Source organism: Stegodyphus dumicola, chromosome 1 (assembly GCF_044657685.1).
Source record: "Stegodyphus dumicola isolate Sdum_Otavi_A_Nest chromosome 1, ASM4465768v1".
NCBI classification, from domain to species: Eukaryota; Metazoa; Arthropoda; class Arachnida; order Araneae; family Eresidae; genus Stegodyphus; species Stegodyphus dumicola.
In genome coordinates, this window is record NC_140768.1 from 101,585,843 (window position 1) to 101,612,866 (window position 27,024).

At 33.2% G+C, this 27,024-nt stretch overlaps 1 protein-coding gene and 1 non-coding gene across 4 annotated transcripts in view; one reads left to right on the forward strand and one right to left on the reverse strand.

Moving 5' to 3' along the window:
• Positions 1-27,024, forward strand: part of LOC118189532 (complement C2-like) — a 105,746-nt gene that overhangs the window by 13,373 nt on the left and 65,349 nt on the right. For all 3 annotated transcript variants that reach the window (XM_085818349.1, XM_035360158.2, XM_085818345.1), the window contains exons 4-5: positions 346-426; positions 16,700-16,864. In XM_085818349.1, coding sequence (XP_085674475.1) covers positions 346-426; positions 16,700-16,864 — 246 coding nt within the window. The remainder of the gene's footprint in view (positions 1-345; positions 427-16,699; positions 16,865-27,024) is intronic.
• On the reverse strand, positions 9,867-9,938 carry TRNAM-CAU (transfer RNA methionine (anticodon CAU)). The gene has a single exon. It is a non-coding gene; the product is annotated as a tRNA-Met (tRNA).

Consider the following 27,024-nt stretch of genomic DNA (forward strand, 5'->3'; position numbering starts at 1 on the left):
GTGCTATTGCCCAGACATTAGGATTTCTGATGCAGGCGACATGAAAAATGAGCAATGCCCTCCTCGGGACTCAAACCTGGACCTTTCGAATACGCACCGAGTGTGCTAGCGTTACATAACGAAGGCATGCAGAAAGGAGGGAGAAATACCTTATAAGTCTATCAAAATAAAAATTTTTAAACTGGTAGAGAATTTCGAAACAATCTTGAAATTATCACTAGCAGACTAACTTTGCTTTTTTTTTTTTTTACTTTATTCAATTTTCTGGTTCGGCTTGGCTGTGAAGTTTAAAAATAACTTGAGTGTACTAATGTTCTTTTAAAACGCTTTCTTTCTATATTTCAGAGGAGACAGAGCCATTGCAAACCTTAGCAGAAAGGCTAAAAGATAAATTTATAACAGAAGTAGGAGTTCATTCGAACGACCGTGAGTATACTTATTATGTTATTTAAATTTATTTTGATCTAGTGCTCAACCCAAAATAATATGCTTAAAAATGCTGAAAACTTGAGGTATGATGTTATTTGAGGCAAAAAAATGAAAATGTATGATTTTTTATGTGATATGCAATAGTGCGCCGCGATATTCGTCAAAGGTTTCTAGATACGAAAAAGAACTACTTTTGAATTCGAACACTAGCTGGTGAGGCAGTGCATTATAAACTTTGGAAAAATAAAAACCAGAAGGGAAAGCGACATCAAAGCGACACGCAACAACAAATCATAAAGAAGTAAATTTTTAATTTGATGAATGTCATTGTAAATAAATGAATTAAAAATATCTTTATCAAGAAGAACACAAGGCCATCAAAACAGGCGATTTCTTAGTTTTCATATCGCTAATCATTTTTGAAACTGTATAATGGCGTGTTTTCTCATGTATTCCCCCCGCCCCTTGCATTTTAGCGCTCGGTTCTAAAAATTTTTTAAATATTCACATCATTTTCACCTTTCTCTGTTGTTCATAGTTTCCTAGTTTATCTCTTCATTTTTTATATTTTTATCCAGTGTGTTCAATCTAGCTTTGTATTTTTGTATTAGCATTTCATCCATTTTATTTTAACTTTCATCCATTTTATTTATTATTCGAAACAAATTTTGTGGCAGATTCTTCATTAAGCTACTCTGACCTGTCAGGTGTTCTTACGTTTATGAAACTTTCCAAATATGTGATTTTACCTTACTTTTGTTACGTTCCAGCTCTCTGTAGCCTTTATCTACAGCTGATGTGTTCGATCTTTCGTAAAAAAAAAAAAAAAAAAAAAAAAAAAAAAAAAAAAAAAAAAGTCTGGGCCTTTTGTTTCCCTCTCTTCTTTCCTCGGATGTCCATCTTGGGAACTGCTGTCCAGACTCATTCATGTGAAGTGTCCTTCTGGTTTTACAAGGTAAACGGACACATCGCGCTCTCACTCAATTACCGTCAGATATCCGCTGAATATCCGTTAGATATATTCATGTTAATATCGTCATGTGTTTTTATTGGAATGTAGTTTTCTTTCAAAGAAGCAACATTTGATTTTGTTACCAGTATTTTGTACATGACACTTCATTTGTTATGTTCTTACTGTAACTACTTTCTTTAGAAATTATATTACGCGCATAATTTTCTCCTCTCGATTTTCGACCGATAATATTAGTTAAGAAATCTGATGTATACACCACATGACTTCCTTGTACGGAATATTAAATTATATGCATTTTTTCTTGCATTTCATTTAAACTTATTCGATTGAATTAAATCTACTTTGTCGATAGCGCATAAACCACAATAGAATAAATGCACTCTATAAAATTCCCTATATTTGTTAACCATAGCGAAACTCTGACGCCAGGTTCACTTAACAGCGTTACATTTCGTTCATATTATAACTCAGAATGAACAAAATTTATATCATTTGCAGAATTATCTAATCATTGCCATGTACTATTCAAATAGTATAATAAATCTAAAACGATGTATAAAACAAATTAAGCAAACAAAACAAAAAAGAAACAGTTTTTCATAGACGATTCAGTACTTTTCATTCAATTAATTCAATTCTCACTTTCTCAGGAGGCAAAAATACATAAAAACTCAAAATATCTGTATTAAAAATTACGAAGTAAATCTTAAACACTTATTTCCTCGAATAAATTCCAGAATGGATTAAGCATGATTTAATTAGCAATAATAAAAGAAGGCGTTATCTTTGTTATTGCGAACCTTAGTTTCTCTAGATTGGCAACAAATCCGTTATTTTGCCAAGTTTCAAACGTAAATAAACATGGCCGCCATCGCAAAAATAATTAGGCCCACACTTAAGCAACTTTTAAATTGTTGATAACTCTAAAAATGTTGTATACAGATTTACATTTATAAAGGATTAAATAGATTTATAAAGGCATAAAAACCTTAACCGGAAGATAAGAACAACATAATTCAATCATTTTAGAAGTAAAAAATGCACAATTTACAAACATATAAGAGTAAAGAAACTGAGATCACTGAGCCGGGTAACAGAGTGGATATATATATATATATATTTATATTTATATACGTTTGGTGCGGCCGATTGCAACCAAAATACGAGGTACACATCTACATGTTATAGCAGACCTATATACAAAATTTCAATGTTCTGAGGCTACTTGTTTTTGATTTGACGTCACGAAAAACTCTCTTCAGAATTCATTTTAAATCAGTTTTATAATTTTTTTGGAGGAAAGGAATTTTTTATTCTGTCTTTACGAACAGATGTCACGCAAAAAGATCGTTAAATTGCATTCTATAGCGGTCAAAATGCATATTTTCGTTGAAATATGATGCCTGAAACTTTTCGCGATTACAATACTTCCTTTTTACTTCATACAAGGAAGTAAAAAGGAGGGAAATACTGTATTTTATTTTTAAATGACGCATATAAGGTTTCATTTTTGTACTAATGGATCTATTTTTCACGACTATGCCTTTTTTCTTTCGAAAATATAAAAATCCTAAAGTTAGGGATGGCAGGTGGTCGAGACTAGTGCATTGTGGCACTTAACAGCTGACCAGCGTGTTGATCTAAAATGGCTTTATATCTTGTTTGCGTAATTATCTTTTGTAGGAATTCATTTGAGGTATCGGTTCCTTTTCACGGTTTAAACTCAGAGTTACTGAACTAGCTACACTGTACTACTGCCTACTATTTCACTACTGTGAATTCTTTCACATGTCATCTGGAACACTTTAGTAGGGATTGAAAATCTTTAGGATTGATTAAATGTTTTTAATTTCTCAAAAGTTCGCAATAGCTAAGATTGCTTTAAGCCCATTTTCTGAAAAAGTAACGACAAACATTATTATTCATGCTGGGGGAGGGAAACCTTACAACAGGTCTCCATTTATAGCAAAATTCCATATATTCGGAACTCATTTATCTGGATTTTGTGAACTTCTTAAGGACTAAATAAAATTACACTTAATTTATTTGCATGATTTTAGTTTTCCCTTGATATAACGACTTCGAAAAAAAAATCCAGGGTCACCTATAGAGTCGGTGTGGCCGCACCGAAAGGCAGAATCTTAGAGGCGGCAATTTTTTTTTTTTTTTTTTTTTTTTAAATTTGGGAAAGAACCGAGCAGCAAAATTTAGAGGTGACAAAAATTTTAAGAATTTAAGGAAGTGCGGAATGGTAGGATTTAGGGATATCAAGATTTTTAGAGTTTAAGGCGGTTCCCGACCAGCAGAAACAAAGATCCTCAAAGCTAGCATGACAGGCTAAATGCTTAGCTCCCATCTTGCATAAATCACCCTATGATGCTCCACTACTTGAAAATAAAAGAAGCATAACTCGGCTAATAAAAACTCCATTCCGCAAATAACCCAGATTTTCTTTTTCTGTTTTTTTCCAATCTTCTAAAATCATAAATTTATTGAAAGCTTTAAGTGGAAAAAAGTACTGTTTAGCGTTAAATCTATTATTTTATTATTTCACATCAATAAAAAAAAGTGATCTGTTAATTTTAGCAGTTATAACTATATAACCTTTATCAAAATAAAATATAGTAAATGAAAAATGAAAGATTTCTCATTTTCAATGTATACGTATTCGATCCTACGGAAAAATATTTATTATCCGAATTTTTCAAACACACTGGTTTAAAAAAATTAAGCAAAAATTTAAAAATCACGACAAATCGGCTGAAAATAGTTCGAAACTCTTGAAATCTAGTTATGTTACAAATGAAAGTATGCTGCATCGAGCAGCATTATGCAAAAGAGTAGCGCTGCCATCATTTTATGTAAATATGATTCAGCTTAAAACCGGTTGTTTAAGAAGAAATCGCTATTCAATGAAAATCAGTTTTTCTCTCCCTGTTTACTTTAATTAAGACTTTAATTCATCAGTGTTTTATAATGTGTGAATTTCCAAGTTATCCCAATGAAATTTTTAAATTCCTTTGTGAAAGATTCTTTTTTTAATTTTTCTAAGCTTTTTAAATACGAGATCTGAAATTAGTATCTTTTCAATGTCTATTTCTGCAAATGATACATTAAAGAAAAACTAGATATGATAAGCTTAGATATAATTAAATTAGACGTAATTAGAGGGTTAGATGTCATTTTTAAGTTTATAATAACAAAATAAAATATCTTGTTTGCAGAAGTTAAATATATTAATTTTAAATAAAATTATTATTTCGAATAAAGTTTATCGGTGAAGCTTAAATATATATTTCGATTTATAGTAATTTTCATTACATTTATAAAATTGTCTGCAATAGGTTAAATTTTCTTAAAATGCAATTTGAAATTCGGTTTTTTTATAACATGAAGTAACTTGTACTTTTAGAGACAACTTACTATTAATTTATACTCTTTCGTCACAAGTGAAATTTTAACTTATATAAGTAACGATGAAATGTAATTTCCTTGTTTTTATATTGTTGTCATTTAAATAATTTGTGTATCTATTTAAAAAATTAATACCATAAATATATTCTCTAAATCCCTCAAGTAATAAATACTTTTGCACAGGTTTTCATGTTTTTCTTAGTATATAAAGTGAATACGAGTTAGTTTCTTTAGAACGTCCTCCACAAAGGCATCCCTTGTCTTAAGTAGGCAGCTCTCGTATGTTTTGCCGTATTCAAATAATTTGACTTAAAATAGGAAATATTTTTCTCTAACTAAATCTCTTAATAAGGAAATTGGGTTACTTTAACAACACAAATATATTATACGTAAAAGTGAAAAGAAAAGAAAAGATCTGATATAATAAATTTTAAGACTAATCTCAGAAATTTACACATAGAAACATGTAGAAAAGTTCAGTGTTTTAAGGTAATACACCATTTGTAAAGTTATAACAATTAAAAAACGTGTTTTCTATAACTAAAACGAGGCTATGAAAGTATTACATTATTTATAATGTGGCGCTAAGTACCACGCATGGAAGTAAGTAATTATTTTGTGAATAATTTCGAAAAATAGCTGGCCACGATGAAAGTACTGCAGTAAAATGCATAAAATCAATTCTTTTTTCACATTATCTTTTAACATTTAAAACAACAAAAAGTGAATTATACTTACCAAATAAACCTGAATCCCTAAATTACTATTTCTAAGCAGTGAGACAAAAATAAGATGACTTTTGATATTGGCCCTTGCTTCCGCACTCTTTGTAATACAAATAAAAGTTAATCTACTGCCAGTATTTCTTTTCGTTCATAGCATTTAAATTACGCTTACTATATTATTACATATTAATTATTACTGATATCATTCACTTCAATGTACAATAAACAGTGCTTACCTGAAAATGTAGCAAAGACGATGTGTTCGGTGAACAGAACTAAAAAAATGGTCGCGAAAATCCTTAAGACAAACAAACGTTATGTAGACAACAAACTCCTTCGTCAGTCTCTCTTGATAACACGAGATACGGTAGAATGTGAATCCATTCACCACACAATATAGTTCAATGATTTCGAAGGATCACATCAATAAAAACACGCTAAAACCTGTTAATATTTTTAATAAAAAAAAAGAGATAACTAAAATTGCAAGCTATTAGTATAAAAAATTTATTTATTTAGAAAGGTTTACTGAAACACATAGCAATGAATAGGGGGGAGGGAAGTCAGCGCGCAAGAATACCTCCCATTAAAGAATTATGCGAGCAAGGTCAAGAAAGGTCAAGGTGGGAAAGACTGCGAATTTCTTGTCGTCACATTAAACGTTTTTTGTGACGTGTATGTGACATCCGTGCGACGTTCACATCCACCTTACAATGCGACATTTCTGCGACGTTGTACCGTGGTCACAAATGTAATGTTAAGAAAATGCAACATTGAGAGGTCACTGCAACGTCATAGCAACTAAGTATGTTGTATGGGCTGCTCCATCGACATAAATCGAAACGCCAAGTGAAAATTTTCCTTGAATACGTACCGATAATAACGTGAAAATAAAGGTAAGACACCTCAGTACAAATGACAGTAGTGGTGCCTCTCTTATGGTTGCATTGTTCAAAGTCTACTGGAGGTCTGCAGAAGGAAGTCACTATCGAGGCACGTGCATGACCAGGATATAACTTTCAGTGTTTTCAGGAACGAAAAATGTATTCACACTCATAAATTATTTGCACTTCCTGGAGAAAAAACCTTTGACATGTGAGTGGGGGAATTTCTTTCCTTTAAAAGTCTCACCCTCTGTCCAAAGTTTGTGTCCGAGTGAAAGGGCTTACATTCAGAAGTTAGAATAGATTTTTAAGGCATATCTATTATTAAAATAATATTTGTCTATTGAAATTACTATTCACATACAGAAAAGAACTGCCGGAGCTCTTTAACTCTTTCATTTAAGGCTCTGGTACGCTTTAGCGTAATTTAAACTCGTAACTTTTGAACTCTAGAACTGGTTCCCTTTTATCTTTTAGAACTGGTTCGCTTTTATCTTGCCGAGTCTTTGTTCAGAATACAGATAAGAGTAGGGCAAAGAATAAAAGAAAAGTAATGTAAATTTGTTTTCCTTTAGGGATAACATGTGGATGATTTTAATGTTTTTCCTAAAGATTCTGTTTAAACGTTCAGAAATTCTGGAAAAAATATGAAAAACACGAAAAAAGTTTCAATCGGAGGTATTCATACCGTTCTTTATATTCAATTTTCATACCTCTGGAGGTTCGTTACAGTAGTATAAAAAAAATCACATTAAATGCATACGAAATTGTGCGGAACGTAAAGTTTGGATCACAGTATTCAGGGTTATGCCAGGTTCGTTATAACAGGTTTTGATTGTATAAGAGTTGTATTAAAGAATGTCTCCTTAAAAAGTTTTTCACAGATTATTTTTTACATTGGTTACTCGTTTTGCGCAATTTAATATTGCTGTTTTTAGCTAAATACTGTTAAACTTTGAAAGCAGAACTTCCGGAAATCGAAAGTTGAAGTTAGTAAGACTTTTCGGCAAATCTGCGCTTTGAAAACACATTGGATATACTTAAATATTCGTATATATATATCAAGCAAAGTAGTAATTATAATTTTTAAAAAAACCAATTTTGGTCTAGAAAACATCTTGCGCAATATGCTGCAAAATAAGTAAAATATAAAAATTGTAGTAAGCTCGCCTAAAAGTTACCAAGAGCTGCTGCTCCAAAAGGTTCAAGACGTTTAAAAAAAAAAAAAAAATTAATACATATGAAAATCAAACCATTAGACATGTAAAACATTAAAAAAAAAAAAAAAAAAAAAAAAAAAAATAGAAACAGATAAAAAGTAAGCGGAAAATGGTAAGTTAGCCCAATTCGACTTCCAAACTGGCTTTTCAAGGGAAATTTCATTTATTTGAACGTCGAATCAAGTTAACCCCATTACGCGTTTCGCCGAAACAGACAATTGAAACTTTTTCGCTAAAAATTTTTTTAAATTTAGACAAAGTGTCTTGGAAATTTTAATATGTATATGTATATTTTCAATAAAACAAGCGATGATAATTTCGTACATTAATTATGATAAATATTTTGCTGCATTAAAATGTTGAATTGTAATTAAAAACAAGAAATCCAGTTTTTAATCAGATAATTTACATTAAAAAAAAAGCTGTATGCAATGGCAGGAAATCATCTGGTTCTGAAGAAGAATTAAATAATATAAGCTGCTCGAAAATTTTAAGGGAAGTAATAAAATTTTTTCTTTGCATTTGGAAATATTAAACATTTTCAGCAAGGAGAATGTTGCATAAAGATATTAATATAACAAGTGTAACCAGGAAGTTTTAAGACGTCATCTTTTAATTTTTTAATTAAATATCTGGAAACATAAAATTAAAATGTAGAATATTCAGATTTGTTGAGTTTTAATTTAATCCAAAGAAAAATATAAATTTCACTGTTAAAAATAAGTGACCTTTTTCTATGAAGTACATTTTAAAAATATTCTCAAAGTGACGATTACGAGCATAAATCATTTCGAATTCAAAGTAAAGTGTTTACGAATTCGCTATTACCTACTATTATACTAAGCTTTTAATGGATAGGGAATAATCTCGAAATTAGAGAAAGAATTGAAAAAAAAAAAAAAAGTTAACATTAATTTCTAATTTATTTGATCTAAAAAACATTTAGCTCGACTTATAAAATTTCCAATAATTAATTGAAATTTGAATAGTTTCGAAATTCTACTCATCATATAATCTATTCCACCACGGAATTCTTAAATTTGGATTCAAATATTTTTGCAATCTTCACTTTGCCAGTCTCAGAAAATCCCCTGAAATTAACTAAATTCCTACCAAACATTTATGGTTAATGAAAAAGCTTCAAGAAATAATAACAGTATATAAGAAAGACCTTCGAGCGAAAAAAGGGGGGAAAACTGCCATATGGTAGCTAAAATTTTTGCTCATTAAAAAAAAAAGGGGGGGCGTCTAAACCATGGAGGTAGGAAAGGCTTACTTCCTACCTCCATGGTCTAAACATAATATTGCACCTGGCGCCATCTATTGTCGAAACATTATTTTATGAATGTTATTTTAATTTTCCTAACTAAATACACATTAAAAATATCCTTACTTGATGTATGGAAACGAAGTTCGAAATCAGAATTTTTTGTCTGAAAAAGTTTAGTTCTTTCACAGACAAAAATTTCGATTTTTGTGAGTTTATTTTTAGTTTGAAATATAAATGAAAAATTCAATTTGTCATATTACCTTGCTATTGTCATAATAAAATACATGTAATTAATGTATATATTCTCGCAATTAAACTCATAAATAAAAAAATGCATTCAGTAAAGTCCTAGGGGTCAATACTTTTTATTAAACTATTTATATAATTTCATTTGTTATTTTTCAGAACAAATCCAATTAAAATATTATTTCATAAGCATGTCAGTAAAGATAAAGCGATTACTATACAGTTTTCATTTATAATTTTTAAAGTGTTACAGCGCACTAGATTGAGTTTTTCCTTTAGTGAATAAAACAAAAAACGTTTATACAATTAAACTTTTGAGTTTACTTCGCTGAAAATCTATGTTTACTTCATTATTTTATTAAAAATTTATTTTGTCGACTGGATTTTATATCGCTCACCATTTAAAATACATAATAGCATTTAAAAGTACAAAAATTTTTATGGAAATTAATCTTTTTCGATGATTTTAGAATTCAGTTACAATTTAAACAAAAAAAAATGAAGTTTCAATTTGATTTTTATATAATAAATAAAACGGAAATATATACTATTCAAATAAACATTCCGTTCAACATTCAAATAAACATTCCGTTACTATAAGTGGGAAGGAATGTTGTTATTTACAAAATTTAATAATCTGCTTTCTAATCTCTCTCGATAAGGTATAAATCAGAATGGCGAAATTAGAAGAAAAAAAAAAATTTCTAGCAGAGCGTGGTTTCGATCCACGGACCTCTGGGTTATGGGCCCAGCACGCTTCCACTGCGCCACTCTGCTTCTTCTAAAATATGCGGATTAAATAGTGACTTTCAAGAGCTATGCTTTTTCATGTCTTGTACTGTTGGTTTGAATTGTATTGTATTGTTAATTTTTATCAAGTTTTTAATTGATAACAGTTTGCATTTATTGGTGTATGTTCTATAAAGTATAGTTTGTATATTAAACCAGGGTTTCTTAACCAAGGTGAAATGGGGTGAATGAGATCAGCCTTTTATTAACCGTTAAGTATTTAGTTTTGGTTTACGAACATAAAAATCATTTATTTTAATATTAGTTGGTTTTGAATATAAAAAATTCATTGATCAATTTTAGTTTATGATTATAAAAGATGCTGCTAAATACGAAATATTTTTTTTTTTTTTTTTTTAAGTGTGGTTATTTATCTACACTTTTTATTGTTTAACTTATAATTGAAAATAAAAATATATATAAAGAATTGTCTAAACATACGCATATGTATTTTTTGAGTTTAGGAATCAAAAACGAGGAAAGAGATACGTGGGGTAAAAAAGGTACAGAACCATTATTATGTTACGTGCTCCGTTTCGCTTGTATAGCATTTACACCTGATGCTAGAGTGTTATTTCGTTTTTAAAAATTTTTGATTTCCCGTTTTTGCTATTTATAATGCACTTTCATATTTGAGTAATAAATAATTTAAGCTTTTGAAACATGATGCATTTTATAGAATAATTTAGCAAATGTATTCATTTTAAAGTAAATATGTTATTTGCTTTTAAGTTTACTTTAAATACTTTTAATGAATTTGTATATTTTAATGCGCTGAACATTTCTTAACAGTTAAATGTTTATGTTATCCATGGATTTAAATTTTTAAAGTGACTTTATCTGCTTTACTAGTGGTCTCAAACTGGCGCCTCACGTCACGCCTACGTTTTCGCCCATACGTACATCACCTCCGAAGCAGTTTTATGCGGCTCGCGAGTACATTTCAATTACGTATTTGTTGCAAATATGGTGTTGCAAAGATTTCAAGATTTCAGTTATTCGAACTCGCAATTTATATTATTTTCATTCTTTTAAAAACGAAAACGAGAAAATATTAGAAAATCTATAAATAGAACTAATTCATAAATTTGAATATACAGAGAAGTCCGCATCGTCTGGTGGCGGTATTTGCACCGGCCGGTAAAATGTCTAGCTTCGGCCTTGATTACGAATGTTTGCACTAAGAATAATCGCTTTGTTTGGGAATAAATTTATATGTGACCAGGTAATTTTTCGCAATTGAAAATTAATAAGAAAAGAATCCGATTGACCGATCAGCATCTGCAGTCCATGATGAAGATATTTCTGGTAATTTCTCTTCAAGGCTACAAACCTTATCAGAGTCAAAAAGCTGTAGTCAAGCTGTAGTTATCTGTACGCAGTGGCGTAGCGAGCATAACTGGCGCCCAGGGCAAAATACCTTTTTGGCGCCCCCCTCTCCCGAAAAAAACACAGTAATATGATGAAAATCTTGTTTGGAGACCATATGGCGCCCCTCTGCGAGCGGCGCCCGGGGCATCATACACCCCCTTGCCCCCCCCTCGCTACGCCACTGTCTGTAAGTGTCAAGCTGTAGTAAGAAACAATGAAGTTTATAATTATTTACATACATATATATGCATTTTAATTCATCTGCAAAAGAAAAATTTAATAAGACATTAGGTTCTTAGTATTTATATTCAAGTTTTGTTGCCACTTGGAAAACTCCGCCAAACTTTCCGAGTGAGACAAAAATGAGGTTACACCTGTACATTCTGCCGGGGGGGGGCGGGCAGAATGTACAGGTGACAAAATTTTTAGCATTTAAAGAGAAATAACGAAGAGCAAATTTAGGGATGTTAAAATTTTTAGAATTTAGAGGAGGCACAAGGCAGCAGAATTTAAGGGTGGCAAACTATTTTGAATTCAGGAAGGGGCAAGGTAGCAGAATATAGGATCCACAGAGATTGCATTGGTCGGCGAAAATGCTTAGAGCCGACGTCCAAGGCTACAAACTTTATCAGAATCGAAACGCCATCATCAAGTGGCAAGCTTAATAAGAAATAATGAAGTTTATGATAATTGACATACAGACATATGTATTTTTGCTTATGCTACAAAGAAAAATTTAATTGATAAGATAAACAGCTTAAGTTGCCATTGTCACTCTTGCAAAATGGCCTCTAAAAACTTAAAAAGTTTTCATATTTTTTTTAGTTTTAGATTAAGTTATTTAATGATTAATTAAACATGTTAGAATTTATTGAAAGAAATGTTAGTCAGAGAATTTAATATTTTAACGTCCGTATATTTCAATTACAAAGTGCAACTATCACAAACATGCTGGAGGTACTAAACTTTAAACTTCAGATAAGAAAAAATATATAAATTTCAGTTTTATTCCTGTGAGATATTATTATTATTACTGTTTATGCATGTTTTTGAGAAATATTTGCTAAACGACATTTAGAACTGATTTAATTTTTTTTATTTTGTTAATAAAAAATGTTCAATATTGTTAATAAAAATTGCTCAAAAAATGTTGTTAAAAAAATCTGGTGCATTAGCTGTTTTCAGATCGTACATCTGGCTCACATACAATTTGAGTTTGTACTACTTTACTGGACCATAAGCTTAGTTCTACATTTTACAATACCACAAGGGGAGTACCTAAGACATTTTATTTTGAATTAAGCTACAAAAGACCTTTACTTTCGAATTTATTTTAAATATTAAATATATACACACATTAGGTGCTGCTTAATGTGATCACCTTTGTCCATAACTATTTTGGTAACACTAAGAGAATGATAAGATTACGCTATGAAAAAAATAAGGGAAAATCCCTCTCCACTTTCCAAGCCTCACAGTATCGTGTGGCTTTACGGCAAATTTCATCCTTTGTCCTTATTTATTTAAGTAGTTACGGCCATCAACATGTTCGGTTACTACACAACGATACCCGCACATGTTGCAAACATTCGTAGTTCCTCAACTGCAGCAAATACAATGTCTTACTGAACCGGTTTTTATGCACGATGGAGCCTTACTCCATATTGGGCGATCAGTACAACAGTTCTTATGGCAACACTTCACAGATTATAGAGTACTAAGTCGGTATTTTGGTATGGCATGGCCTCCTTGATCCCTTGATTTAAGGCCATGTGATTTTTGGCTTTAGGTTTACTAAAAATGTAATGGGTACCTTGGAAGTGTCGCAAACCACAATGACCTAAAAGATCGCGTAACACAGCCATTGTGTGAAACATTACTTCTGATGCATTATATTCCGCAGTTGAGAACTTAGCGCAGCGCCTGGATTGTCTTCCGGCTCAATAGCCATGTGGAATCTGAACTTGATCTGCATCGCCATGCGCAAGCGTTATCACATTATCTGCTACATTTTTCAATAAATTAGGTATGTCATCTGGTTTTACGCCTTCATTCTTTGTTCGTGTATTACACATTATACATTCTAAAGCGTCGGGGACTGTCGGTGATTTTTGCTACTAATTTTTAATTTTATTATTATTATTATTATTTCATTCTTCTTCGCAGTTCTCGATTAGTATGTGTACCGATTTTGGTTTCATTCGGATTATTCTTTCAAGCTACAGACAGCTCCAAATAGAGATACTTATTTTATACCCACCCGGTATGTTCGATAAGATTTAAGTTCGGAGAGTAAGGAACAGTTTTGATAACTTCAGTATAGGTCAGTGCTTAAATTGCGCCGGAGCCCACCGGAGCGCGGCTCCGGTACTTCTCAGTTTTTAAGATAAATTACAATTTTAGCCAGAGCGCACCGGAGCCCTAAATAAGATGAGCTCCGGTACTTCTTTTTATGAAACTGAACTACAATTTAAAGGGGAAAAAATTAGAATTCCTAACGTTTTAGTTTAACAGTAAGCAGACCTTGCATTACTCTATTTTCCTAGAAATACGAACTCATGAGAACATGAGACGTACAAGTAAAGTTCCCTCACTCACATGCGGAAACTTTTCCCTTTAAGGAGGGCAATAAATTTGGGGGAGTTTGTTTAGGAACGCGTAAATTTCTCGCCGTGCCATCATATCTAGTGTATTGTTATCGATGCTTACAGTTAGTTATCCAGGAAGGAAAATTTGTGTTCTTAAATGTGCGTTAAGTGACAGCGAGTACAATAAGAGTGAAATATTGAGATAAACTGCTCAAGCACGTCCTATACATAGTCTTTCCCCAGTATCCACTAATGGGGGGGGGAGCGTAACCAGCAACTTTACATTCATCCTTAGGACTTCAGGACTCATTTTTCCCCTGACAGACATCTGCTTGATGGCTATAATTATATCAGCAAAGAGCCGCGGTCAAAGAAAACTTTCTCTCTCACCAAGATTCCCCTCATTTTTTGTTACCACCCACTCATAACCCCATTCTGTTTCGCCCTGGAATTTTCATCAGCTATACTTTAAGTATATTTAATTTTTGTGATGATAAAAGAACTGCCCCCCTTACGATCAGAGCTTAAATTGGGCCGGAGCCCTCCGGATTTCGGCTCCGGTGCTTCTTAATTTTTTAAATAAATCATAATTCTAGACGGAGCGCACCGGAGCCCTCAATAAGAAGACTGCGGCACTTCTTTTATGTAATTAAATAACAATTTCAGTAGAAATTTTATCTCGAAAATTTTATTTTAATCGCTTATTAAATTATTTATATTAAAAATCGCTTATTAAATTTCAATTTATCTCTTTACATTTTACTTAATTTTAATTATTTAATTACTTCAATCTTTAATTATTTCAATAATTAAAAATTAATTATCTAATAATTATCAATTTAATTATGTAATAATTATTGATTAACTAACAATTTATAAACATTAATTAAATAGCCATTAATTAATTTGATAGTAATTAACTATTTAATTTTAAAATTATTAATGAGTTTAATAGTCATTTTATTTATTTATTTACTCTTGTTCCTCTTTGCTGACGGTCTTCCATAGGGCTCCGGCACTTCTTATCATAGAAATTAAGCCCTGGTATAGTTGTAGAGTAACAGCAAGCGAACATTTAGGGCTGTGTGTTAAGGATGCTTATCCTGATAGAACTTAAATTTATTCTGCGCTTGAAGTTCTCTTGCAGAAGGTTTTAAGTTTCATTTAAGAGTTTTTATATATTTAAGAACATCGATTATTTTCTAAAAAAAAACTAACTTTTCTATACCAGAAGCAGCGGAGCATTCCCAATAAATTTTTCGGATTCATTTCTTCAGTCGGCTTTCTCCAAGTAGTGATTTGAACATCGGATCCAAATATATTAAATTTTGACTCGTCTGAATCTATAACATTATTCCAATATGATAAATTTTTTTGCAACACAGAATTTGCGAATGCCAGGCCTATTTTCTTGTTTTCCTGTTGACGAAGAATTTCTTCCTTATTCATCGTACATTGTATCCCTCTAACAGTTTCAGGTTTTAGGCTTTACCGAATCACAACTCACTGGCACGTGGAAGATTAAAATATTTTACTTCCGGGCAGGGCAAGACATTACTTTCACATACCCGAGTTTGTTAATTAAAACTGTAAGATAAAATCTTACATTTCTCCGAATGGCGACAGTATTGCTCGCTGGATGTAAAAATGTTTTATTTCGAAAATTGCTTCCCCTGTTCTCCTTTAGATCGCTGAGTTTGTTAATAAAAAATTCATTGACGTTTTACGAAATGTGAAATAAATAATAAAACAAAGCCTAAGTTCAAAATTTATGCTTCCAGATGCAGATGTTCGGGTGGAGGACTACGTTATTCAAAATTGGATAGTTCTAGATACCATCGCTTTTTCACAATGCGAGGAACAAACATACATGCAAATTCTGCATTACTTAACTGTTTAAAAAATAATACAAGGGAATAATATTTGGTAACAACATTTCGAAAAATGGTAGGCCGTTTGTGATGAACCAATGTGAAAGCCCATTTCGAGATTAATAGCCCCTTTTGGGCTAAAGAAACGGAGTAAACAGTAGCTACGTAGTTATCTGATATATATATATATATATATATATATATTTTTTTTTTCTTTTGAAGTAGGATTTCCCTTCAAACAATAACATTTTGTTTTTTGGTTTCTTCACCGTTTTCTATTTATGACGCATACGGTAAAATGCAATTCAAGTTGTCATACTTTTTATATATTCAGTTAAATATTGTATATTACATTTAATATTGTGTATTTGTTAGATTTAATGAATTCCATCACTTCTGCATTAATAACTTATATTCAAATTATTCTTTTTCAAGCAATCACTTGGGATCCGGGATTTGGAAACAGATTAATTCATTTTTTATTGAATCTTATGGGGAAAATGCTTTTTTAATGTTTACGAATATTTTGCATGACGACCTATCTTCAGGAACGAAGAGTTCCTGTACAGAAGTTGCATTTGTATCTTGTGTTTTACTTGAGCTATTTATACTGTTTAAAGAAATCTAAGATGTGCAATTTTATACAATAAATAAGAACTTGCGCACAAAATAGCGGCCACAAATTTAATCGTAGGAAAAGAGTAATAATGTTTTCACCTTAAGTTTAACAAATAATGAAACAAAAACAATACGAAACATTACAACAATCCGCAGAAACAATAAAGGCAAGCAGATATTTCAAAAATTTTTACATGGATATTTTATATATCCGAAATTCTGTCTTTTGTAGATTTTAACAGTTATGTACAATTAAACTATTTCCGTTATATTAATTAATACTATTTATTTCCTTTGCTAGGTATTCTTCCAAAGGAGCTGGATCGCAAATCACTGAAGGAGGGGTTGGAATTGGTGATATTGATCGACCGCTCGAGCAGCATAGATCCAGAAGATTTTAAGATTGGAAAAGATTTCCTGAAATTTCTTTTCAGAGAATTTGGCGTCAGAAATGGAAATAACACAAGTAAGTATCGAATTTATTGTTTATATATGAAAGCTTTATGATATGATAGTTGAAATCATTTATAAGGATAAATTGAGATTCGATATACATTGCACTCTGCTACATTATGCTCATTGTGTAAAATCGAATTAGAATCTTCTGAATACGAGTCTAATGCTCTAGAAATATCAGAAGAAAAATATCTCTTATACAAGGAATCATCAGTAATATCAAAATATGTGATTTTCAGAATTCAAGTAGTTGACGTTGATTGGATGATATAGCGTTTCTTGTTAGTGTAACTTCTGGAATAGATACCAAACTACAGAGGGTGTTTGCTCAATTTTAGAATGAATTCTGGGTTGTTTAATTAATGTTTAAAATGTTCAATCTGATAGAATTTTCTAAGCTAAAAGTCTGCATCGTGAAATTCATGATAGAAGAGCTTTTCATAAAATTCCCTGGAGTATAGATTTCCTTTCCTCTTCTACTCCTTTCCTTAGTTCATCCATCGGGATGAGATTGGGCTTAGAAGGAGCTCTTTTCGAGAGACAGAAGGCGCAATAGTCAATAAGTGAAATATCAGAGGACTTAGCAGGAATACCTTGTGCAGTAGTTGTACCAGTCTTCATTTTTTCAATTAATGCAGTGCACTTTTCGAATTATAATTCGCTGCTTTGCCTTGATGAAGTTTCCTCCTTTGAAAGTCATTGGGATTAAAAAATGGATTTTAGCGTTTTTAAGTTGTAATTCTTGGTTTATTACTTTATTTATTGTTGCTACAGTTATATTCAAAGACTTTGCAATTTACTTCTGCATCAGCAGATTTTCTCTTGTTACCAACGATTTAACTTTGAAAAAATTATTCTGTAATTAACTAAAAAGCAGTAGCTATTGATAGGGGCTTTTCACCCAGCATTATTAATCAAGCAGTTAAAAAATTCTCATCTCAGCGCACTAAAAGGCACACTCTTGTTTTAGAAGATTATAAGAATCTGTTGTCATTCCCTTCTTTCCATCAATTAGCTATAAAATTGCACGTATTTTACAGAAATTTAACTTCCGGGTCGTTTATTCTCCCATCAATAAAATTCCGAGTTCCATACTCAAGGATTCCATTCCGGATATGAATTCCCGGGTATTTACAGAATTCCTTGCCAGTATGGTTTAAATGACATTGGTCAAACTAAGAGAGCCTTGAAATTTCGCGTTAAGGAACGTGAGGCATATGATAGAAAAAAGGAAACACTGAGGTCTTCTGTTGCCCAGCATTGTTTGTCCGAAAATCACACTTTAAATTTTTCTGCAACCAAATTATTCAATAAATATCTTCCATTGGTGAATTAGATTTTCTAGATATTTTATATATTTTTAATTTATGAATATAATTTAAAAGCTAAAATTATCATAATAAGTAAATTTTGTACCAATGGTAATCATACACAACAACAATTATCATAACTGATGATTTCCGTGAAAGATTCTAACAGTCATTGGAATCCACTAGTGGTGGAGTGATAAGCCACTGAACAGTGGTAGTTCAGGATGGCTATATGGGAGTTTTGGGGGGTTTCCTTACATGCAATGTGAATCTGAGCCATTATCCCTTAAAATGTCCTTTATGAAGGCATCTTTCTACTAGCCAGCATATATATTTATTTTCTGTTCATAAATACTGTTCTCTCTTCATATTTCTTAATTCTAAATCTTACTTCTGAAGCGTAGAAGTGTTGCATCTATAGGTCGAAAAATATGGTCAATATGTTTGCAAAATCCTGTTCAGTTTTGGACAGCATTTAAATAAAATAAATAATTTGTATATGATGCAAACAAAAATGCAAAAAATGCATTACACTTTTTCATGTAGTGAGTAATTAATCAGGAAACAAAGTATAATGTAACGTTCTTTTATTTTGTAACCAGAGGTTTTTTTTTTTTTTTTTTTTTTTTTTTTTTTTTTTTTTTTTTTTTTTTTTATGTTTGGGATCTTTACTGTCAATTTCGCCATCCGTTTTCCCACCAAAATCAAAATGAAATTTTCAGTTTGTAAAACAAACCGTGTTTTTCCTTTAAAGGCCATGTTACTAGGTTGCCAGATAGGATAAAATTTAGTCTTCAGTCTTGCATTATAATTTCTGATAGTTGAATTCCATGCCGATTAAGTTTTAATCAATTTAATGCAAAGTTGGTTAGTCAATTTATTGCTACAAATTTATTTGAATTTGAATTTTACATTTGAACTTAATTGTTATTATAAATTATCTTGCCACAAGTGGTTGACTGAGTCGTAAGCATAAAGTGTGCCTTTTGTTCAGTACATTAAAATTTTTTAATAGAATAAGAGTATATCTTAACTTAATAAAATATATCTAAACTTTATAATAATTAGATTTAAAGACATTGAAATCAGTATTTAAGTGCTTGTCATGTAGTCAAATTTTTTATATATAAATTGTACTCTTACTTTTATTATAGAATTTTTATTACAAAAAATTCAGATTTTTGTTACATTAAATGTTTAAGTAATGTATAAAATTTGCATAAAATTTAAAATAAAATGTCGACTGTTATGTCAACATACTATTAATAAAAGTGATAATACTCAGTGAAGGTTATTCATATGCAGCTATTAGATTGTGAGATTTATAAAATTTGAGAACTGTAAATTATAAGCAATATATTCCATAATCTAAGCAACATTATATTTTTTATAGTCAGACAAATTATAAAAATGTTATAAAAGCAATAATGAAACCTAATTTTGGCCTATGAATTCATGCAATTATACATCCCTATAGTTCTAATTTAAGAAATGAGGCAAAAAAGTATTTTTAGACCATGGTAATTTGATCATTGTCCATTTTAAGAAACTAAGTAGTCTAAATTTCCATGTGGTTCCTTAGCAAAGGAAACACCAAGAGTTTACTTCATGCTACTAAAAGTGTGCTTTTTTCTTTGGGGGTGGGGGGATGGAGTTTATAATATGCAGAGTTGACATATGAAAAAATATCAAGACTCATGTGATGTAATATTAAAAGCATCAGTTTTAACTATCAAATTTTTGGCTTTTTTAAAATATTTTAAATGTTGTACTTTCCTAACATGAAAGTTACTTTTAGAAAAACATGCAATTTATCCCTTCTGCCATCAAAGCACTGATACTTACCAAATTCGTTAAAGTTACGTGGGCCCTCAGGGGGCTCACTTTTGTGAGTACGGGTGTGGCAATCCCGAGGTACCCTAGCCCTTCAGGGGATGATCTTCTTGGTGAGACGGGTGTCACAATCCTGGAGCCCCAGTGATCTATCCTCTCTTTCGTCTCCTCTCCTCTTGGCTGGTACTTTTCCCTTCCCTTCTCCCTCGTGGTTTCTCTCTACGGAGTTTGGGGCTCGTCACGAGAGACTGGAGCAGTCCTTGCATCTAGTTTTCGAGTGGCGAGAAAACTGCCCACGTGTTTGCCGTGCGTGGAGACCCGTGTCGCTGGAAAGGAGGGTCCTGGTAGTTGAGGGGCGAGGTACTGTCCCCAACACACTGCTTTGGCCTCTGCTTCAGCTAAACGGGAGGCACCTTAGTCGTCCTCACGGGTGTCAATCGGCTGGTCACTAGTCCTTGTGTCAGTGGCTTGGGGTCAAGCTCTCGGGAGTACCTGCTTTCGGGAAAGCCGACTGTGGGGCTTCAGTTTGCGTATAGGTCCGGCTAGCCCTAACACAGGAATCTGTGTTCCCTTGTTGGGCTCCGTGGTGGGCGGGGCCGTCGGACCCGAATTTTATATCTTTCAATCATGGCTTCTCTCTTTATCCTTAAAAACCCCGAGTCGAATGAAACCAATAAAGATATCGAAATAGTAGACAAATCCATCAACAAGAAGATCCGTACAGATGCAATGACAAAGATACTGAAATTATTGATAAATCCAATACAAAGAAGATCCGAACCGATGCAAATGCCAGAGAATCTACTGATTGTCCACGCTTCCTTGTTATCTCTAGTCCTTCTGGTGAACTGCAAAAGATGTCTCCTTTTCTCGTAAACAAATATATACATTCATGTATAGGTGAGCCAAGGAACATAAAGCGTCTCCGATCAGGAGACCTGCTTATTGATACCATGTCGGCCACCCAGTCTGCTCCTCTTTCCCGACAAACCAAATTTGGAGAAATATCTATAACTGTGTCAGTGCACAAAACAATTTTTGTAGAGGTGTGATCTCGGAGGTCGACCTTCTGTGTGTTTCAGAAGAAGAGTTCGTCTCCGAGTTAGCTGACCAAAATGTCTGTGGTGCTAGGCGGATCAAGATGCGAAAGGAAGGTAAGTTGATCGATACAAAACACGTGATCCTTACCTTCAACACGCCTGATCTGCCTAAGAATATTAAGGCTGGATATCTAAATCTTCCTGTAAGACCTTATATTCCTAACCCTATGCGATGTTTCCAGTGCCAGCGTTTCGGCTATTCTAAGATGACTTGTCGTGGCAGCCTCACATGCGCCCGATGCTCACAGATTGGCCACGATTCTGCAAATTGTACCGCTGCGCCTTCGTGTATAAATTGCAAGGGTCAGCACCCAGCATTCTCACGCCTGTGCCCAAAATGGAAATCCGAAAAAGAAGTACAGACTCTTAAAGTTACCAGGAACATCTCGTATGCTGAAGCCAGAAAACTAGATCAAAGCACACAGCTCCAATCAAACAAATCTTATGCCAGTGCAGTTAAAACAACACGTAGCATTGCCACCCAAACATCAATAGGCACGCAGAATAAACCGAATAAAACCCAACCGACTACATCCACCAAGAAAACGGAAAATGCAACTCATTTAATACAAAAAAAAAAAAAAAAAAAAAAAAAAAGAAACAGTCATTCAAAGTAAACCTAAAACTGAAAGTCACAAAATAAATAATAAAAATTGAAGTCCTAGCAATAGCTCTCTTGACGATATGATTTCTGAATCTGCGGATTCAGACGGTATGGAAGTAGAAGAGGGTCTAGAAGTTCCCAGGCATCTACTTCCACGAAAAACCAAACAAAAGCACAGAAAGAACAAAAACCAGTCATAATGGCCACCCTCGTCTCATGGAACTGTCGCGGTTTCCACCGAAATTTGCCCGATATCAAAGTCATAATTAATGCTTACCATCCTGTATGCTTCGCAATACAGGAAAGAAATCTAAAACCAGAACAACAGGCAAAACTTCGGAGGTTTTCCTTCGTCAGGAAAGATAACCTTGCAGGTGAGCGTGCCAGTGGAGGTGTAGGTCTCCTCACCTCACTGGATTATCCCTCAAATGTGCTTTCTTTGACGACAACCCTCCAAGTTGTCGTTATTCAAACAAATTTTGATATTGTTCTTACAGTCGTTTCTCTGTATTTGCCTCCAAATGAGCATATTGATCAGCAAGATTTAAATGGTCTTTTAGAGCAGCTGCCTGAGCCTTTCATCATATTAGGAGATTTTAACGGCCATAGTCCACTCTGGGGTAGTAAAGATACAAATTGCCGAGGAAGACAAATTGAGCAGATGATCGAAGATCATAGCCTTTGTCTCCTAAATAATGGGCAGGATACGTACTTCCATGAGCCTTCAAGGACATTCCACGCTCTCGATCTTGCCATCTGTTCGCCATCTCTGTTGCCATTTTGCACTTTTAGTGTCGGAAATGCCCTGTACAACAGCGATCATTATCCCATTTTGTATCTCTTGCACGAAGAGGAGCAAACCCCATGTCGAGACTCCCTCGGTTTATACTGGACAGGCCAGACTGGGAACTCTTCTCTTCCTCCGCAGAGCTCACAGAGGAAATGGTAGAAGATGTGCATATCGATGACGCTGTGGAAGCTGTTACTAATACTATTATTCAGGCAGCTATGCTTTCGATTCCTAGAACATCAGGAAAAATGCTTAAACATACGAAACCGTGGTGGAATCGCGACTGTCATGAAGCACTGAAAAAACAGAAAAAAGCATGGGGTATTTTTCGTAGATATCCTACCCTGCGAAACCTCATAGCCTTTAAAAGAGCCAAAGCAAATGCACGAAAAGTAAGAAGGCAGAGCCAGAGGGATTCCTGGATTTCATATTTGTCGTCAATAACATCCTCCACGCCTAGTAAGCGGGTTTGGGAAAGAGTTCGAAAAGCATGCGGCATATATAAAGACCACTCACTTTCCTTTTTGGAAAAAGATGGCCGAGTGATTAGCTCCATAGAAGAAATTGCGAATACTATTGGTGAGGCATTTGCTGCCGTTTCTTCCAGCAGAAACTATTCACCTGCATTTCTCTCTATGAAGCAGCACTCAGAAATAAATCCCATCGCATTCAACTCTTCCAAATCTGAGCCTTACAATAGAGACTTTACTATGCTTGAATTAAGGAGTGCTTTATTGTAGACACATAGGTCTTCTCCGGGTCTTGATGGCGTGAATTACGAAATGCTAAAGCATCTGTCCTATAAGTCACTGACTGCCCTTCTCAAACTTTACAATAGAGTGTGGAAGGAGCGTACCTTTCCCAGTGCATGGAGGAGAGCTGTTGTCATTCCTATTGCTAAGCCAGGGAAAGATCCAAGGAATCCCTCCAACTATCGGCCAATTGCCCTTACGAGTTGCCTATGCAAACTGTTTGAAAAGATGGTAAACAGCCGCCTAGTCTACTTCTTGGAAAAGAATAATAGTATATCGCCTTATCAAAGCGGCTTTCGAAAGGGAAGAACGACCGTAGATAATATGCTTCTTTTAGAGACATCTATTCGAAAAGCTTTTGTCAAAAGAAGTCACCTTGTCTCAATATTCTTTGACATTGAGAAAGCTTATGATAAGGCATGGAGATACGGTATACTACGCGATCTCCACGAGAGTGGCTTGCGCGGCAACCTACCAATTTTTATTAAGAATTTCTTGTACAATAGAACTTTTCAAGTAAGAATTGGCTCTGCTTTATCGAATGTTTTTGAACAGGAAGAGGGTGTGCCTCAAGGCTGTGTGCTTAGTGTAACGCTGTTCGGCCTAAAAATAAACTCTGTATTAAAAGAACTTCCTCACACCATCTTGGGATCTCTATATGTAGATGATTTACAGATTAGCTGTCGAAGGGCAGACATGAGATACATAGAGAGGCAATTGCAGATGGCTCTGAATAAGATCCAGGAATGGTCAACCAAACAGGGATTTACTTTTTCAAAACAGAAAACTGTGTGCGTGCACTTTTGTAGGAAGCATGGTCTTCATCCTGAACCTGAGTTATATCTGAATGGTACAATTATTCCAGTTGCGCCTGAAGTAAAATTTTTAGGAGTGACGTTCGACCGAAAATTGACTTTCCTTTCTCATATTTTAAACCTGAGAAAGAAGTGTCTAAAAACACTAAATATTTTAAAAGTGTTGGCGAACACCTCCTGGGGTGCAGAGCGTTGTTCCATGCTTCGCATTTATAGAGTGCTTATCCGCTCTAGACTGGATTATGGCTCAGTTGTTTATGGATCCGCTCGCTCATCTGTTTTGTTAAAACTGGATCCTGTACACCATCAAGCTCTGCGGATTTGTTCAGGAGCTTTCAGGACTTCTCCTGTCCAGAGCCTATATGTTGACTCTAACGAACCATCACTTTATCTGAGGCGTGAGCAATTGTCCCTTTTGCAATAATATTCTATCTCAACCTGAACATCCTAATAAGCTATGCTTACTTGATAATGAGTGTAATACATTATTTGAAACACGTCCATCCTGTATTCCTACCTTTCCTTTAAGAGTTCGCCCTATCATTGAGGAACATTCTCTCTCTGATATGCGCCCCCAAGCAGTACAGAACTTTGCAATCCCACCTTGGGAAAATTCACGGATTCAGCTTCTTGATGTTTTCAAACATCACGTGAAGGCAAGCACTAACGAGATCGTATACAGACGACTGTTCGCTGAGCACAGGCACAAATATAGCAGTTATCTTCCAGTCTATACAGATGGATCCAAGTCAAATGATTATGTTGGGATGGCGTTTGTATTTCAAGATCACATAGAGGGCAGATGTTTGCACAATGGTTTCTCAGTCTTAACATGTGAACTAACTGCAATCTATCATGGTCTTTTGTACATCTCAAAGCTCTGCCACAAAAAGTTCATAATTTATACAGACTCGTATAGTGCTCTTAAATCTTTGGAAGCTTTTCCCAACACTCAAAATTCTGTAATAGTGGATGTCCTAAAAATACATATAAACTTGACAAGTCGTGGATATGAAATCCTGTACTGCTAGATTCCTGGGCATACGGGAATAAAGGGAAACGAGCTTGCAGACAACGCGGCAAAATCTGCTGTTGAACTGTCCAGTCGTCTCATCCCTTTTGGAGACATCTGTTGTGTTGTGAAAAACAAGATCGGAAAAAAATGGCAGCAACTTTGGGATGTTCAGCTTCAAAATAAATTAAGACATGTAAAGCCTAAAATTGAGCATTGGGAATTAACCAAAAATCGTAAGGAGGAAGTTCTTTGGACTCGCCTCAGAATTAGCCACACTAGAGTTACACATAACTATCTTTTAAAAGCTGAGAATGAGCCTGTTTGTTCAAATTGTAATGTTTGTCTATCTGTCCGTCATATTTTAATTGAGTGTCCAAGTTTTAATAGTCTTCGTCAGAAATATTTTAATAGCTGTGACTTACCTCTCGACCGTTTAATCGGAAGAGAGGTCAATATTAATTTATTTTATTATTTAAAAGAGACTGGCTTTTATTATCTAATGTAATTTGTTTTGAAGACTGTGTCCTGAATTTTAATGTGTGCTTTTAACTTGTTTTTATGACTTCATCCTCTGGATTTGGTACATTTCTCTACTTGTTTTTATTTATTGAATTTTAATGTCATCTATTGTAATCATCTCATCTCGTGTTTGGCGCGCCATAATCATCTTTGGTTTTTGCGCCATAATCTCTCACTCACTCACTCACTCACTAAAGTTACGTGGACAGAATTGACGGCATGTTTTCAGCTCAGTATTTAGGGTTAGCATAAATAACATAATTTTTCATTTATCGCGCCAAAATGTCGCCAAACAAATTCCTGCCCAAAAAGACTAATACTAAAGCTGTGCCCCATTTTTTTTTATTTGATTGGAAAAAAGTAATAATTTTGTAAACTAAGTTTTGTAGACTGATACGTCTCTAGGTTTACATCGATGTGCTCACTGAGATTTCTTCTCAAAAAGGTAGCTGGAAAGTATAATAATAATTAATCCTTTAAATTTTTTTTGCTTTCTTTATTTCTTGCCGCAATATATTTTCATTTATGGTGTGAAATTTTTTTTATTCTCCATTTATTTATTTATTTTTTTAAATTTCTGACAGTAAAGGAACATTAAATACTTAATGAATTACAAAAATTCCTGAAATCCTCTTTTTAATTTAATTTTCATAGAGTGCCAGTAATAATGACGATACCAATAACTATTAATAAACAGAGTATCATTTAGAATATTTTTTTTCATTTCAAATTTTCTTAAAACTTAGCAATAAAAAGAATGCAAAAGTTATTTATTTTTATGGTATGCAATGCATTTTCACATAAGTATACTTGATAAGTATAAATAGTAGTAATGGATAAGTCACTGGCAGGTGAAAAACTGAAATTGCTGATTTAAATTTATGTGCATGAAACTGATTTATAGATCAATTTTTCTTTTTTCACTACTATTATTTGTCCTACTGTTTCACTATTATTTCTTGTCCTACTGTACAAGTAACAGTAGTGAAATAGGAGTCATCCCTGATTGCACGCCATTGCCAAACAACAAGAAGTAAAACAAGAAATATGAATATATTATAAAGCCTTTTTAGCAGCATATACATATACGCTCTTAAACAGATGGCAATTAAATCAAAAAAAGAGAGATTAACAGTTACATCGAAACAGAAAAATAATAATGGGCATTATAATTTGAAAAAAAAAATAGCATAATTAAATAATATAATTAATATAACATGATAAAATGAATGTAATAAAATATTGAAAATTCTTTAGTCTTTTTCAAAGAACAGTCGAAGAATTTTTAACAGAGCCACGTTCTAAATTATGTCTGGATGACTGTGAATTCTTGAAATAATTCAAAAGAAATTCTGAATAAAAATAATTTAATTAAAATTATTAATTGCAGTCTGTTAAAAATTCAATAAAGTAAAAATTTTTAATTTTTTTA